This window comes from Hetaerina americana, unplaced genomic scaffold (assembly GCF_022747635.1).
Source record: "Hetaerina americana unplaced genomic scaffold, ioHetAmer1.1.p SCAF_14, whole genome shotgun sequence".
NCBI lineage: Eukaryota > Metazoa > Arthropoda > Insecta > Odonata > Calopterygidae > Hetaerina > Hetaerina americana.
Window position 1 is genome coordinate 12,793,755 of NW_027286514.1, and position 17,692 is coordinate 12,811,446.

The following is a 17,692-nucleotide window of genomic DNA, read 5'->3' on the forward strand; positions in this document are numbered from 1 at the left end:
CAATATAATGCAGAAGTGCTGCACAATTTTTGCACATTTCTCTTATTTAATTTTAAACACTACCTCAAAAATACCTTTGTAGAAGCGATCACATATTAAAATAAATTCTTTATTGACAGTAATTGTTATACATGATAAAAAACTCACACACAGTTTAAGTAATTCATGTCAGCATTCCAACAAATATATTATTTGTACATATATTAACATGGTTATAAAAATAATCAAAGTATTTCATTCAGGTTAAATCATAAAATATAAAATAATTAAAATATTTAAAGCACCCACCACAGTTTCATTCGAGTATTCTTTTCCTGGGGATTTGTTTTAACTCATGGTTTTCCTAATACCTTTGACTCCTTATTTGCTACCCCTCTTTTATTGAATGAATTAAATCGAGGTAGTAAGGACGGTCTTAGTTTCACATCTTTTTTGACTCCATCAGCACTCAGCTTCTCCATTTCACTGGGCTTTGCTTTCCTCAGAGGCAGCTGCTCCTCTTTCATTTGTGCATGGTTGGTAGATTGCATTCCACCATCTTTTTTCATCTGGGATACCCTATAATGCTTTCTCGAGGTGGCTGATGTACTCAACTCTGAAGGCACAGGTAATTGATGACCCACTCCCAAGTGACTAAGTTGTTTGGGCTTAGCACCGACTGACTGTGCCAATTCATGTCTGACAGGCACAGAGAGCTTTGAAGATGTTTTATGAAAAGCATTAGTCCTGGTTGAATCAATAAATGAGTGAGAAGAAACAGAAGAAGCTGATGATGCTGAAGAGCTCTTTGACTTGTTGGAAATTCTTGAAGACAGTTCTCTTGCATTTCTCATTTGAGTCATCGAACGTACAGTCTCTGTATTGGCCAATCTCAATCTCTGTGGTTGAACATCAGTGCGTGCTTGCCGGGGGCGAACTATTTTGCTGAGGGCATGTGATGCATTTAATCCAATCTTAGCTGTAATGTGTGGCTTGGTTGGAGTAGAGGTTTTTGCTTTATCAAATCCTTTATTCTCTGATATTGATGTTTGGAGCACCCAAGTTCTCTGTCTAGCTAACCCTATTGGGCTAAGATTGCTCTCAGGCAATGAACTGTTATTCAAGGCTGGCACATCCACTTCCATTGCCTCTGCCAGTTTACCATCCATCACACTGGCATTATCTGAGTTAATGGATGGCTTCAATCCTTCATTGCTGCACCCTTCATCCATGTCCACAGTCATAACTTTTATTTCCAGCTCTTTCACCCGTTCAGCATTTCTATTTTCATCAAGTGTTTCAACAGGCAAGCAAAGTTGTGGGGTGGGTCCAGCCAAGGTGCCCAAGGACATGCATCTTCTCCAATGCTGCTGTTCTAATATTTTATCCTTCCTTTTGATTTCTCCATCCTGTTCCAAAAGGAATTCCATCAACATTCCAAACACCTCCTTTACCACCTTCAGCTTGCTCATGGGAAAGTCATGGGAAACCTTAAAGAGAAAGAAGTATTAAATTCAAATTTTAGAATTGCAAATAGCATCATAGTAGCTTTCCAATGCAAAATTGAACCCCAACTGGGGTATATGAGCATACCTATATAATATGTGTGGAGAGCATGAATCCCTATCAAGACAATTACACATAAACACAGTCTGACAAAAGGTATGACAAATTTGTGAGGGACCTATTCCTTAAAAAAGTACTTTAAAATAACATAGCTCTTACAGAATTATTGCAGAAGTAAGGTAAAAAATCCTAAAATTAGAATAAAATTAGTAATCTTCCTTTAGAAATAATTATAATTGAAGCACATTTCAACTAAATTAGTCATCACTAGATGCATAAACACAAAAGGGGCATATAATATGTTTAGCAATTAAAATACTGGCCTGTTTACTTGTATTTTGATACTAAGTTCTATTGCATCAATTTTCTATACACTTATCAATCAAAAAAGTATAAGAAATATACAGGGTCCGTACAATAAGTATTGGGGCTGGTTCCAAAAATAAAAATTTAATGCAGTGACCACTACAGTTACTTAATAATCTTCAAAATATATTCTTCCTGCACTTAGTTTGGCACATGTACCACTCCTCAAATACCCCCTGGGAGTCTGTTTCCGGAATACTGTTGAGAGCCTTTGTCGTCGCCCCTTGAACCACCACGATGGAGTCAAACTGATATCCTTTGAGCTCCTTTTGAGCTCTTCTTTGAATTAATAACACTGTCAAGAAAATCTTCTTCTCCCTGCACGCAGTCCAAAGTTTCTTGCCAAATTTTCACCCGCAACAGTTTTAGTTCCTCGCTCAAAGACTTTCGGCACCAGCTTCACGCACACTTTCCACATCGCAAGATCCTCTGTTACAATGGTGTGGATGGTTCCGAATGAAAGGCTAGTCTCGTCACTGATAAGGGATCTGTTGAATATTTTTCAGAGGTATATTGATCCCCACTTGAGGAGGCTTTGTGGAGGGCACTTTGAGTGAGTATGCCATCCGTCGGATGGGACGTTAAACTGCGGACCCCTTGGCACCTTTCATTAAGAGTAGGCTAATACCGATGCCGGGTTTTTCTCCACCCTTCATCCTTTCCTGTCTATTCCCTGTGGTGCAAATGACCTCAGCTGTCCGTTGCCTCCCCCTAAATACTAATACTACTGCAGTATGAATTAACATGGGTGGAGAGAACAGTGAACATTTTTAAACAACCTAAATTATTTTTCCAAGAAATTCTAGTTACTTAATGTCTCGTTATACATATTATGTTATTATTTTAAATGTGTATGTAAATGTATATACTAATTAATAATACCAATTTTGTCATGCATTTGAACCAAGTCAACAATATATTATTTTTATATTAGCTATAATTTTCCTCATTTCAGTCATTTATTTCATCTAACCTCCACCCAAATTTACTATTACGCTAACATTTGCTCGTTGTCGACGTACAATTTCCTTCACTTTTATGCAAATAATTGTCATGGATTTTCATAAGAACCATCATTCTGCTTGCAGGATGGGTATTGCACCACTAATATACAAAAGACAAATTAAAATCTTGGACACAATCAATAAACATATAAAATAGAAAAATGTCAACTAATATCTTCTTCCATTACAGTGGACTATAGTACAAAAGTCTAGTATAGACAATCTGGTATCAGAGATGTCCTTAGCTGCACCAAACAAGGAAGTTCCTATAGCATTCTATTCACAAACTATTAGTGGCACAAAAAACTTATGCCTGGATTAATAAGGAACTAGTCACAATTATTTCTGGAGTCAAGAATATTCATATTTAATACATGTAAAAGCGACAGAGATTGGAGTTCACTACACAACTTCTATGCTCCTTAGGAATTGATCAATAAACAAATTATGCTGTCAACAAGAGTGCATTGAAGGCACCAATTATTGTTTGCTTATTACTACATTCTTACACATTAACCAGGTATGTCTATTGTAAATTCAGATGAACTCAGTAGAATATCTCTTGGGTACAATCACTAAATCCCCAATAATGGCAAAAGAGATTGAAATAATAACTATGAGAGGCATCTTTCACTTGCGATGAATTCAAGTGTAGAGGATTGCCAAGAGAAAACATGGATGCAGAATCTGCATCTTATAACCTGAGGCAGCACGGGTTGTTGGCTTACACAAATTGTATATTACACACATGAAATGTGGCCATTCCAAAAAAAACATTAGATGAAACATTAAATATGCTTCCTGAATCATATGAGAGATGGAACAAGCCAAGGCTTTGACAAGGAGCCATCTTTGATAGCCTGCCATGGTTCAACGTAGAAAGAAAAATTTAGAATTCTCGGTCTGCCAGAATACATGGGAAGCACCGGGTACATGTAACTGTCTCTCCTTGGGAGTTAACCAAGGAGTCTGGATTCCGATGTCAAATTGGTCATGTAGGTGCAATACAAGACAAAAGGTTTTTGGCAGGGTTTGACTAATAATCAGTTGAGACCATTTAATGAGTTCAACAACAAGATTATTTACAATAATAGAGTATTCTAGACAATATAGTATTTAATAATTGCATAGGTCAATTCATAGGACTACAAAGACTTTTTAAGGAACAATGGACCAAATCCTTGGACCACTGCTCCAAGACAGCTCTTCAAATGTGGAAGTGGAAAAAGTGGTGCAAACAATGAATGATTTCAACTATCCTGATTTTCATGGGAACAATGAGACACCTCTAACTGTTCAATTGAGAACAGTCTTGTGCAGCTACAAATAAATCATTTAAAAGCATGCTTGTTTACTCCACCCAATTTCATGCAGTAGGTGACAAGCAAGAGGATGTTTACCAGGAGGATATGCACCATAAAATGCATGCACTTTGAGATAGGTACATGCAAAAGGAGTATGGGAATCTACATCAGATTCCAGGGATAGTGACAATACAAGGGATCACCACTTGGGTGCAAACCAACAAGGTCAACATGATGATCAACTGAGGATCATGCAGAGTGAATGTGTGAGTGAAGACATCACCAGGGTTGATGCAGGATAGCATTGAGGAGTATAGAGAGTCCACTTGTACTCAAGGCAGATTGGCGAAAGGACCTCGTCCCATGTGAGTGAACTGCATGAGATTTATAATGAAGTTTTTCGAAAATAATGAGAATAAAAATATTAGTCATAGCCATAGAATTAAAATCAAATGAATGAATGCCTGTTGAAAATATGTTAAGAGATGATATGAAATAGAAAAGTAACATTTCTACATTTTGAAGCAATCATGGAAAAACCCCAGCTAGAAATTGCATCAATTACACAGGAAAAACAATCAGAATTAATCCCAACGATCCTACATCGAACCATGCCCTAACAAAACCTGAGTAGACCCTATCAACTGGAAATCCATTTGCCCAACTACATTGGGGAACATTTTCGTCTGTGGACTCAAAAACATAAAAGGAACAAAATCGCCAATTTTGGGTAATTAACATTTTTAAGGTGCTTAGACAAAGTATTAAAATCTCAACTTTACAAAACCTGAAATATTACTTTTTAATCGAAAGGAGATACAGAAATGTCTTTCACACTGCTCCTGAACATGTTTTCCACTTGACTAGCAAAATGAACTAGCGTTTACGTCAATCTAACAACAGGCGTCCCCGTGAAATACGGCGAAACCATACAGCTTTTTTAAACGCAGCCCAACTAATTATAATGCAGTAAGATCTTGGAGTAACATTACATCAAATAAAAACGAAAAAACAAAAGAAAAATATCTTTTAATGCTCACCTGTGGAAATCCATCATCATTACGTTCACTTTGATTGGCCTCAAGTAATGTTACATCTGGAAATTCCATTGCGATGTTCATGGGCGGGTTGCCGCAGTTAATTTCGATCTGAAATTCTTTCTCCTTGAGTGGGTTGCTCCTATCTGGCTGTTTCTTCTCTCTTTCTCTGAAGCCAAGGACGCGAAGAAACGTTATCAAATGAACTGGATCTGGGGGTTTTTCAGGGTCCATCTGCGATTTTGAAAAAAGTATGTTCCCCGTCAATTCACCAGCAAGAAATTATATATTCGAACAGTAAAACGGCAGAAGGAAGTGTTACCTCCCGATTGTTTTCACTACGTGCTCAAGTCTATTGGCCAAATAAACGTTCGAATGAACGTTTAACTGTTGAAATTAGATATGTATATGACAATGTATCCCTAAAAACAAATCCAACTTATTCAAAGTTTGAACATAAATATATCTCAATTCATTTTCCTACCGACCCGGGATTCTAATAGGGCATGTCTTCTCACTAGTTTCGGCCTAAACATATATTTTAATATAATAAATTCACGTATTAGGCGAATTTACAAACCTTCAAATAACCACCAAAGTACCAGTCCTTCGCCAGATGGAAAAAATGTCCGGTGTGGTGTTCTGAAAAAATAGGAGCACACTTAGCCGACTTGTCCATCTCACTTGGACACTTGAACTTGTGGTATCGAAACAGCTGATTTATCCGGCGAATGAGAAGGTGAGCTCCGTGTGGAACATCGCTAGAGCCCTCTAGTTGAGTTTAAATTTAAAACCACCGAAATTTGAAAGATTTAATTTTCTTAAATAATTATATCAATGCTACAGATTCTTGTTCCTTCGGGTGATATGAAAATTGATATCTGAAAATGTATAGAATCCATACCACATTTCAAAGTAAATGCAACTCAAGTTTTCTCTTTGCTAAGCATGGTCAACGTAATTCTGCCTCCCTCATCTGCAAGAAGTAGCCACAACAAGTTTAGTTAACTGAAGTATAAATTAACAGGGGTGGAAAGAACAGTGAACACTTTTAAACAACCTAAATCATTTTTTCCGAGAAATTCTAGTTAATTTGTTGTCTATTATACATATTATGTTAATTATTTCAAACGTGTATGTGAATGTATATACTAATTAATAATGCCAATTTTTTCATGCATTGAACCAAGTCAACATTATATTATTTTTATATTAGCTTTAATTTTCCTCATTTCAGTCGTTTACTACATGTAAGCTCTACCCAAATTTACTATTACGTTAACATTTCCTTGAATTTAAATATTGTAAAATATGTGATAGAAAATATCTATGGAAGAAAATGCAAGTTTTTTGGTAGAATTCTGTGGTCATCAAATATAGCTAGATTAAAAGAGTGTGTGATTTTACACAGGCGGTCTGTGGAAAATTATTAATTCTTATTATGTGGGCATTAAACAATTCCATGAAGTGAAGCCTGAAAGTGTGAAGTATATACATAGCTAGAGTTTAACAAGAAGTATTTGATCGTTACAAATATTTTCTAGTTCATCTGTCACTATGAGATATGAAAATTATTTTTTTAAGATACTGTGCGATTCTAATCATGGTATATCTTTAATCTATACTATCATTTCCCTAGTTCTTGTGGCAACGCCAACCCACTGATGGGTATTATGTTAAAAAAAATTGATACTTTTTTCTCATATACATGTGGTGCTGAGTTCACACAAAGGAATGTTGAGGGATTGATTGTGATCCTTGATCAATTAAGTAACATTTTTCAAAAATTTAGCAAGGCAATCATGATGTAATGATTACATACAAGTTAGCAGTGGATCTTGATCACTTATTTCACCTCTTAAATTTGTAATAAATGCTTTAAGGACCCAACTGTTCATAGAGGAACAGAAAATCCTTTCCAAAAACGTTTATTTGGAGTACATTATTATATGGATGTGAAACTTGGACATTGGGAAAAGGCTAGATTGGAAGCAATGGAAGGGTGGATTTGGAGAAGGATTACAAGAACAATATTGATGGACAATGAAAGCAATATAGAAGTTTTGAGCTAAATTAAAGAGGAATCTAATAGAAGAGATGGAGAAAAGGAAAATTAAATTTGTTGGATATATTCTCAGATAACAACTTCCTGGAAAATATAATGGAGGGGAAAATAATAGGAAATATGTAAGAGGAAGGACTAGAATGAAATGTTTAGATGATATTCAAGTACTATGAGGGTAACAACATGCAAGGAACTGAAAATAATAGTCATGGAGGGAGACTAAGGGCCACAACGACGAGACTCCCACTTCAGATGATGAAATTAAATATCACTAAATTTGCATGGACCAAAGTGGAGCAATGGAGAACAGGATAAATATATATGCATGCTTGTGCAAGACAGTTAAAATAGTATGAGGAAAGAACCTAAATACTTTTATTCATATACTATCATCTAGGGCAGTTTAAGACCCTACCGGCGCTTTTTATTTTTTTTAAATAATGAATGAGAATGCATGCATGTCATCTTGAGGCAGATCATTTTGGTTTATAACTAGGCACCATCTGAATTTACTTCTATATCCAGCTGAGTGCACAGATCATTAGCAGTTCTTATGCCATTGGCATGTATTAGAAATTTTAGAAAAACTTAAGTATTTGAGTGAATGAGGCTGTTTCATTTTAAGATGAAGGAAAGCTGAACAATATTTTTAATGGTAAGATAATCAATGGATAGAATTTTAAAGTTGCTGGAAGAATATCTAAACAGAATTTTGAGGGCCCATATTTGCACCACAGTTCAAACACTATATATCCTGTGCACGTGATCAGGGTCGAATATATACTTATTTGTTTTGGAAACTGAAACCACAACCAATATAACACCTGGAAATTTCCACCATTCAGTGGAATAATCCTACAGGACCCAAATTTACTCGACAGAACCAACCCAAATTCCACTTCAACCCAACCAGATACTGTTCTCAGCAGTACAGTAGGTCATTGCACTCACCTGTTTTTCATCACAAATACCTCTCTAGAAATATGTTCTAATTGAAATATAATTCATAATGATAGAAATGCAAGTTTTTGTGAATTAGTCCCAGCTGTAATATTTGTCATGTGGAATTAACATTCCTCTCAGGGAGTGATTTACGAAAGCTGAGACAAACATTATATTGAAAAAATTTAAAGAGGAATTTGAGAAATTGTTTTGGCTTGGTATTAGGTAACACAGAGGTCTAATGAACAACTTTTCCCCTGCACCATACCAAATGACTTCCCTCCTTTACTTCTAGTCAACCCTTCCCCAAAGTTTTACTATTTGTGAACCTAGGAAAGTTGTCCTTAGCCTGATGAAGGTGACCTAACCAAAATGAAAGCACAATGACAATTCCAATTATGTATGAAGAAGTTCAGTCTGCTTCTGTTGGTAACTTCACACGGAATTAATGTGCAATGTTAGGTGTCAAGTCTTCTCCATTATTATTATGTAATGCCATTGGATAAACTTCTAAGGACCAAAACAAATATATTAAGACAAAGTGGATAGTGATAGAAACTAAATGGGTATTTCATCGTGCATTAAAAAGTTGGTTGGCTACTGAAAACAAATGTTTTGAAGTTCAACAGGCTTGCTGAACTGTTGGCAGTAGCTCTTCCAACTAAACCGGGTTGATTATGCTAAACTATAGCAGCTCCCCTGAATCTGTTTCTTGTGTACTTGTAGCATGCAGTAGCTCTAGACAACCAGGAAGGATATTCCAAAAACTAGACAAGACTACTAAATCCGGTGGGATACTACCGCAATAGTAGTCATACTTTTATTTTTAATGTTACACAAAAATGGTTTTTTAATGATAAAATTGGATCGATATACGAGCTGTGGTGCTATAATATTTAAATGCAGTGATTGCAGTACATCTAAATGTCAAGGAGCTTAATAAAATAATTTGTAAGCTGGTTGGGCTTGAAAGCCTTGTTTCAAACCAGAGAATTTGATATTCACATTCTAAATTTCTGGGTACCACAATTCATTTAAGGCAATTTTTTTAGAATTTAAAATAAAACTTAAATCACTGAAAGTAAAACTAAATTGCTACAATTATTTTTTCCAGTAACATTGCAAGAATTAAAAAAGGTTTCTGCATTAATACCAACTCAACCAGCTCATTACAAGAGTGCCCTAGCTCTTTGTGTGTTTTCTAGCAGAGTTTTACCATGTTTGTTGGTATCTTGAGGAAAAAACAAGCATTTAAAGTCACTAACATTTCAGTGATTTGGAACCTAAATTTACATCCTTGCTTTGGAAAACATAACCATTCCTCAATGTAGTTAGGTATTCTTTCTAGGGGCCGTAATGTATGGCTAGGCTTTTCATGTAGTCTTTTCCTGTATGGTGGTACCATATATATATGGCGTGACTAAGAGATTAGGGTATATGTAGCAGGTAGAATCTGTTGTTGACCCTTGAATGAGAATATTGACAAAGGAATCCTTTCACAGATATGGAAAGGTTTCGAATGTTATAAAATATAAGGGTTTAAATAACAATAAAGTACCACATTTACCTGAATAAGTGTAGGTTAAAATGCCAAACATCTTTCATAGTAGTGGTGATCAGATGTACACCAAATAAAACTCAACTGTACCTTATTGAACAGACATTTACTATCATAGGCTGTACATACCGGTAATGACTACCATTGTAAATACATTGCAAATACATGGGCCAACCCTTAAATTACATAATTTATCCTAAAAATATAACTTACAGGTATGATACTATTTTCTATACACTACGTACAACTTCTTATCAAACTTCAAATCACAAGAAACTCTCATCACAACAGCTTAGCTACAAACTTGGCCACTTGAAAAAGGAACTTCTTACAAGTGCCCAAACACACAGCCCAACAAAACAACTGATACATGTTACCTTGCTATTTTTATATATAATCTGTAATGTCACCCAACAACAAAGTTATATTGGGAATTACACAAAGAACTTTTTAATGATTGCACCAAGTAAAAATTTCCAGTCGGCAATAGAATTTTCTGGAAGCACATTTTTATAATTAGGACTTTGATTAATAAAAGTAAATACATTTAAAAAACCAAGAGAACCTAATACATTTTCCCAAAGATAAGAGTGAAATTACTGAATTAAGGGAAAAATTATAACCACTAATTAAATTTTACTTAAGATACCTGAAGCTATCTTTAATACAATATTTAATAAAGGTATTACGTAAAATCCAAACATTATACCATTTTGTGATACCATTAATTGCCTTAAATATGAATTAGAGGTGTTACATGTAGATAACTGCCATAATGTTACATTACACAACAACTTTGCAGGATTGATCGCACAATGCCTACAACAACAACAAAACTTCTTACAGCCATCCCCATATGCTGACAATTGTATCTTTTGTTTTGAACTGAAGGCAAAAGTAATTCAGTGCAAAGAATTTTCCTTTTCAATTATTAAAGTACTGTTCCCATATTTTTTTAAGAATCCATGAATTATAATAAAATAAAACTTGAATCTTTTAAATGGAATGCTTACATTTTATCCACATGGACCAAACATTTCTATAGTAGCAATACAATAATTATAAAAGCCACATGGAAATGATATATGCAGAGCTACTGTTATGACGTAAGCAATATGTTTGTATCACAGTGTCATATTTTAAACAATGAGCAAGAAGCATTCATATAAAATCTATTTGCATTTCAAATACATACTTTATAATACATTCATCCATGAAATATTTACATTCACAGCACATATTAATATTAATAGCAAATGATGAGACACTTTGTTGTACTAAACATCACTTAATGTAAATCAAAGTTCTTTCACATTTCTGTAACTTGCACAATTAACCAAACAAATTACCAGTGTGTCACATTATGTAAATGAATTTGGAGATGTTGATGATAAAACTAACACACACACACACCCATACACACATTTCTATTAAGACGCCATGAGCAGAGAAACCATCATGGTTTATATAAAGACCTAAATACAATATAAAATTTAAATGAGGAACTTGACAATAAAGAAAGATACGGTCACTTTATTTGGGTATTGTTTGAGGGGCCATGTGACTTAATATGACAACCACAAAATTGTAACATTAAAATTATTAGAAAAATATGTCATGACTCTGGTACACATTTTTTTGTTGTGAAAGTATGTACCAGCAACTGATATGGCAAACATTTTGGTTTAGCCATGTTTTTTCCTATAACTTGTATAAACTTGAATCACTCGAATTTGATAAGAAAAATTCACATTAAAAACCAAAATCAAGTGACTGAGCTCCACAATCTACTCAATAAAAACGAATATTCGGGTCTACATGGTTTACAAATACACACATTCTTTTTTAAAATCAACTTCCTATAGGTAAAAACACTTTTTGTCATTTTTTTATTTGACTGTAACGAGTATAATAAGAAATGTGAGCTTTAATCAACAAGTAATTTGGTGTCAACAAGGCAACTAACTAAAAATCAATTAGAGAACCAGCTCCTTAACTATGCTGCTTCACTAACAGGCAGTGGTAATATCAATGGACAAATTAAGTCATCTCTCACAAATTGGCATTCTCATTTGCATGTATCTGTCATTTCCTCAACCCAAAAATCCTAACAGGTTAAATCATAACTACTTCTTCATACTCTGGTATTTAACGCAATAATGAATTTCACATTACTACATTATTTCCACCACCAAAAACAAAATAGTGTACTTAAAATTGCTCATCGTATGGTGGAAATTTTTTAACTATCCAAACAATTATACGCTAATGGGGAAACAGAAAATGTCACTCTTGGTAAAAAATAATGAGCTAGTCCTCTACAAACCAAGCAAATGGCACTTTTGATAATTAAGGTAACATCTTATAGTAGAATATCTTTCAGCACCACAGAGCACAGTAATTTCTGCACACTGTCACTCTTATTAGTGATGAATTAGGTATGAATTAGAATCACTAGAATATATCAAATCACAATCACACCAGACCATGCATAACATAATAAAATCTCAACATCCATCTACCGTTCACTCATGAAAACTTGTAGCAATACTAATGATACCTCATAAGTAATTACTTACTGGATAGAATCATTTTAACAAGCTGAAAAAATAAAAAAAGATCCAAAAGAGGCTTTCACAGGAAGGCAAGAACACAACCACACACACACAAACATACAGGTACAAATATGCATGCATTAACATACACACTTAAGGAATCACAGGTAGCTAAGCCGTAGGAGTCCCTGACCCCTCAATAAACTGATATGGCTCAAACATCTCACATCAAGGAGGTGGAGTGTCGACTGAATAGGTAGTTTAAAATTGTGAGACTTCAGACAAAATACAAGCTGGACTTAAATAGACTTTTCAAGTCAGGTTGTCTATTCAGTCTCAGAGAAGGACCTAAAGGTTTAAATGAGGGCCCAAGACGTTACTTATCAAATTATGAATTGAAAAAAGACTGTCCAAATTGACTGTAGAAATGTCACTCTAGCAATGCCTTGCCATCATTGAACATTGTGATAATCACAGAACCTCCTCCTTTTATCGAGTGAATACTCGTTTCTGATAAGGCACTTAATGTAAGAATGAAATAGTTAACCAATGACCATCTAGTGCAGTTTCCTTTTACTGACATTAGATTCAAGGAGAAGGCCATTTTAATTAAAATATTTCAAGGACTACAAAGTGGCAAGTGTGGAAGATCAACATTAATGCTATTAAAAGGGCCAAAATAGCACACAGGTTACACACCTCTTCCCATTGAGTAATGTTGTCAATGATAATCATGTAACTGATCTTTAAAGTAAGGGCTCAGGGCAACAGTCCACAGCATACACAACAACATTACACAGGCAGACAGAGTAGATGGGAATAATCCTAGGGGACACCCATGATGACTGCTACAGCTTTTATTAGCATGCCTTAATTTCTAGCTTATCTTTAATTCCAGCTAATTTAAGAGGATAAATTCTCCTCTCCTCTAGTAATCACATAGTATTAAGCTCCAAATTTGCTTACTTTTAATCACTTGAAATTTAGATCAACTTGAATATCATTAATGAGACTCCACATTACAGGGTATAAAATCTTCTATCATTTGACAGCTATGGAACTTATAAGTATGAATGTGCACACTTATTCACTGTAATGTTAAATTGTTTCATTAAAATGCCAAAAACTCACATAACATTTTTAAAAATTAAACAAAACACTGAAAAACAGCAAGAAAAATTAGAAAATTTTCATATTCAAATATTTCTATCTACAAGAAAAAAATCAATGATCATTCTGTCATTAGTTCCTTTTATCAAATTTAGAACTTACACTAGAACAAGAGGGAAGAGGAGACTTAGATACTTAAAAAAATAAATTAGAAATTGAACTTGCAATAAGAGCCTAAATCAATTTTAACAATAAACTTAATTACATTATATAAGGCCTAAAATATTATCGGATAATTAATGTTTTATTAATCACTAAATTATGATATAACAAATTATTATCACCTAACTTACTGAAAAATTATTTTTTGAAATAAGATTGGGTTAAGTTAGCACGAGAAGGACTACTTGATATTGATTTTTATGCCAACCTGAATCTAACCAGAGGTGACATACAATGATTCACACATACAAACAACACTAAGGATAATTTATCCAAAAACTGCTTGGCCATTTACTCCCCATTCCATTTTCCATCCTCATGGCCATCCTTATTTTAACTACCCCAATCAAAGGAAATACATATTTCCAAGGAGAAGCATGCGAGCCACCTACACATTGCCTCTTTCTAGACAATACTATCTTATCTGCTCAGGTATAAATTATTTTCGAAGATAACACTTAACAAAGAGCTACAGCTTTGAATTAATGCCCCCCCTCCCTCCCACGAGTGTTTAATTCACTTGTTTCTTCTGCACTCTCCATTATGTACTCACACCTTAAGTATTACATCATTTGCACGGAGCTTTTCTTCAAATAGTAACTTGGGAAAAAAAAGTTATACTTCTTGATGCGGCGGTGTTCTGCCAACACACTGATTTGGCCCCTTTGTATACCCTGCCCTCCCACCCAATGATTGACAAAATTACGCTATTCAAGAGAAAGGGCAGACTGCAGACCCTCTTCCTCTGTGCCTGCCGTCTCCCTTCTGAGCCCATTTGCCCATCAAATTTGGGCTTGGGCTCGTTTTTTTGATTCCCACCCACCCATTGGTTGCCAGTGGTTTCACCCACCCCACCCACCCAAAGTTTTGGTGCCTGTCCCCCAAGCTAGGGAGGGAGGGAGATCAGCTTCTTCACAAAAATTTCCTGGAACGAGAAATGGAGACCAATGAGGGTGATGACATTGGTATAATACAGAAAAAGCATCATTTACACTTATACTGCTGCTCAGAATTTTGAACTAAGCTAATTAAAAACCAAAAGATGATTTTGAAGAACAATTAAAACTCCATAACTATTTCAATGTGACTAATGAAAAAATATACCAAACCAAGATTTACCTGAAAATAGGTTTTATAGTTTTAGTTTTACACAGGGTCATATGATTTTCTTTGAAGTAAATATATACCAAAACCAAACCACAGTAATCAACCGGAAAGTTGATTCGATAGTTAAGGATAGAGATCACGTAGTACTAAGCCTTATATTTCACAAGAAATTCACATTTGATGGAAGGGGAGTCCCAGCTCCTTCCCCTGTGTCACCAATATTTTCCTAGGAAGGGCTGCTGCCCAAAACATTACACATTGAATAAAGCTGAGGGTTCCAAAGAAACTGCGGGAGATGCCGCAACAGTAACTTTTAACAGAGTCATCCGCTAATGTGCATTTCAATGCAACAATTTCAGTGTAAAAATCATTCGCCTTGACTGGGACTCGAACCCAGATCCCTCAATATTCGGTCGAGTGCTTTAGCCACTTAAGCTACCGAGGCGTCCTCTTAAACTCTGAAATTTTGGGGCTTTTAAAGGAACTAGATGTTGTGACGAAATACCGTACATACAATGTCACATGCATTTCGTAGTCGTGCGCGAGGCGCCACTGTCCACGAGGTTAAAGCCAACTTTAAACACTTATGGTGTTAATACTTGGACAAATTCCAAAGAAACTGCGGGAAATGCCGCAACTCCCACAGTTTCTTTGGAATTTGTCAAAGTATTAACACTATTTAACCTCGTGGACAGTGGTGCCTCGCGCACGACTACGAATGCATGTGACATTGTATGTACGGTATTTCGTCACAACATCTAGTTCCTTTAAAAGCCCCAAAATTTCAGAGTTTAAGAGGACGCCTCGGTAGCTTAAGTGGCTAAAGCACTCGACCGGATATTGAGGGATCTGGGTTCGAGTCCCAGTCAAGGCGAATGATTTTTACACTCTGAAATTGTTGCATTGAAAGCTGAGGGTGCTTGAGATATCACCTAGGATGAAACCCCCCAGCGAGTAGCCCTAACCTCCACTCCCTTGACTACAACACTCTCAAAATAAATATGTATACAAGATACATAAAATGCCTATGCATTGAATGAGATACAAAAACTTACAAGAAACTTGTTTTATGATGCATTGAGCTTCTGGACTATGATGCATTGAGCAAAGCTGTCCAAGGAACATAATTATTGATAATGAATGGAGGGTAAGAATGAAAGTAATGCCTACCCCGTATATTTGGTAACAAACATGGTCACAACTAAGTTCCTCATTCATAAAAACTAACAAAGTCAAGCTAAATCAATTCAATCAGGATTAGGCAATGAGATTTTTCATTTATTACAGGTTAAACAACCTAAATTTGAGAATTTCACATGGAAACCCACCTAAATCATGAAAAATATGATTGAATATTTCACTATACAAAAAAAATTTAATGGGGCATGTGGCTAGTCATTCAAAGAGTAGTGTGGAAGCAGCCTTAAGGAAACACATCGCATTATATTAAATATCCACAAATCACCAAGTTCTGCACAACCCATTTCTATCACAGTCTCCTGGAAATGATCAAATAATTCTTCTTTCTGTTTGGCTTGGAAAATTTAAATAATCACTGATTATTGTGTACACTTTGAGGATTACTAATGAAACTTCTCTCAAAATGACTATGCGTAGTGATTGTTGGTTCATATACAAACAGAGGCTTCAATTCTTTCCAAATTGTTCTTTAACTTGTATTACTTAGTTTTCAGGTATATCTACAATCATAAGTAAGCAGAATTTCAATTTATCTTGTACATAATGTTTCTTTAAATACTTTTTTTCAGTCAACATAAACTCAATTATCTACCAATTCCTTGCTTTATTATCTAAATTTATTCCACAAATAACATGCTTCACAGTTAATTAATTCCAGATAGAAGAAATAAAGACTGGTGTAGTTACCAATCAAAAAAATATAATACTGTTACGATGATTGAAAGGATGAAAACTGATGATTTAAAGTAGGCAATAGGCAAACATTAAAAAAGGAGAAAACACTATAAAAATAAGGCAACTATAAAAAATACATTGATAAAATCTCAAAGCAAATGCTTTCAATTTTAACTATCAACAGACGAGGATATTGCATGCAATCAGGTACTTTTGACTTACCATTCACTGTAAAAACCCCGACCCATTCCCGCTTCCTTTTGAGTTCATCCCAAGCCTCACACACCATACATGGTGCTGAGGCGGTCCTTAAGGTGCGGTGGCAATTGATCAGAGAACCGCTTCCAATTCTCCTCACCTACTTGGGTCTTAAATCCATGGAGGATCTGAAAACCAGAATCATTTCAACTTTTAAAATATCAGACAATGCCAAAAATGCTCACAATTATCACTTAAAATATTACAAATATCTTCATTATGTGAACCTGTAAATACCCAGAACAACAATCCAAAATTCTGAAAGTTAGCATTTAAAGGGTCATTCAATGAATAACTTGGTTTTGCATTTTAAACCAAGTAATATCATTATAAATAAATGAAAGGACTAACTTTGTAGTTCCACACGAAAACAATTTATTCACACGACCCGGGTTTCGAAGTAAAACTTCATCATCAGGTGAGCTCTCTACATTTGCAGCCCTTCTTGTATATACAGCCAGGGCGGGGGTGGGGTGGAGATAATCAGGAAGGTTTGGGAGGGGTAAAGTCAGGATTGGTTTGCGTGCCGGAGGGGAGGGCAGTTTGGCGTTCCCTCCGCGATGTTGATGGAATGTGGAGCGGGAGGGAGAAGTCTACATTGTAGAGCTCTCGTGAGTCAGGGGATTAGAGAGGGTTAGATGAAGGGGAGGGGGCGGTGTCATCGGCCACCGTGAGGATTGGGACTTTAAGGAGGGGAGATTGGGAGGCATACAGAAATTTGTTAACAATATTTTCATTTAAACA

The 17,692-nt window shown here is 35.4% G+C and overlaps 2 protein-coding genes across 2 annotated transcripts in view; both read right to left on the reverse strand.

Annotated features, from left to right (window-relative positions):
* Positions 1-135: 135 nt before the first annotated feature.
* On the reverse strand, positions 136-5,927 carry LOC139686439 (uncharacterized). The gene is made up of 3 exons (XM_071583628.1): positions 5,837-5,927; positions 5,260-5,490; positions 136-1,469 (listed from the first exon to the last, which is right to left on the reverse strand). Exons 2-3 carry the CDS (start codon positions 5,488-5,490, stop codon positions 333-335), a joined length of 1,368 nt encoding a protein of 455 aa, XP_071439729.1. The 5' UTR covers positions 5,837-5,927; the 3' UTR covers positions 136-332.
* Positions 5,928-14,560: 8,633 nt separating this feature from the next.
* Positions 14,561-17,692, reverse strand: part of Tnpo (transportin 1) — a 61,280-nt gene continuing 58,148 nt past the window's right edge. The window contains exons 19-20 of the mRNA XM_071583630.1: positions 16,913-17,076; positions 14,561-14,633 (exon numbers count right to left, since the gene is read on the reverse strand). Coding sequence (XP_071439731.1) covers positions 16,969-17,076 — 108 coding nt within the window. The 3' untranslated portion in view covers positions 14,561-14,633; positions 16,913-16,968. The remainder of the gene's footprint in view (positions 14,634-16,912; positions 17,077-17,692) is intronic.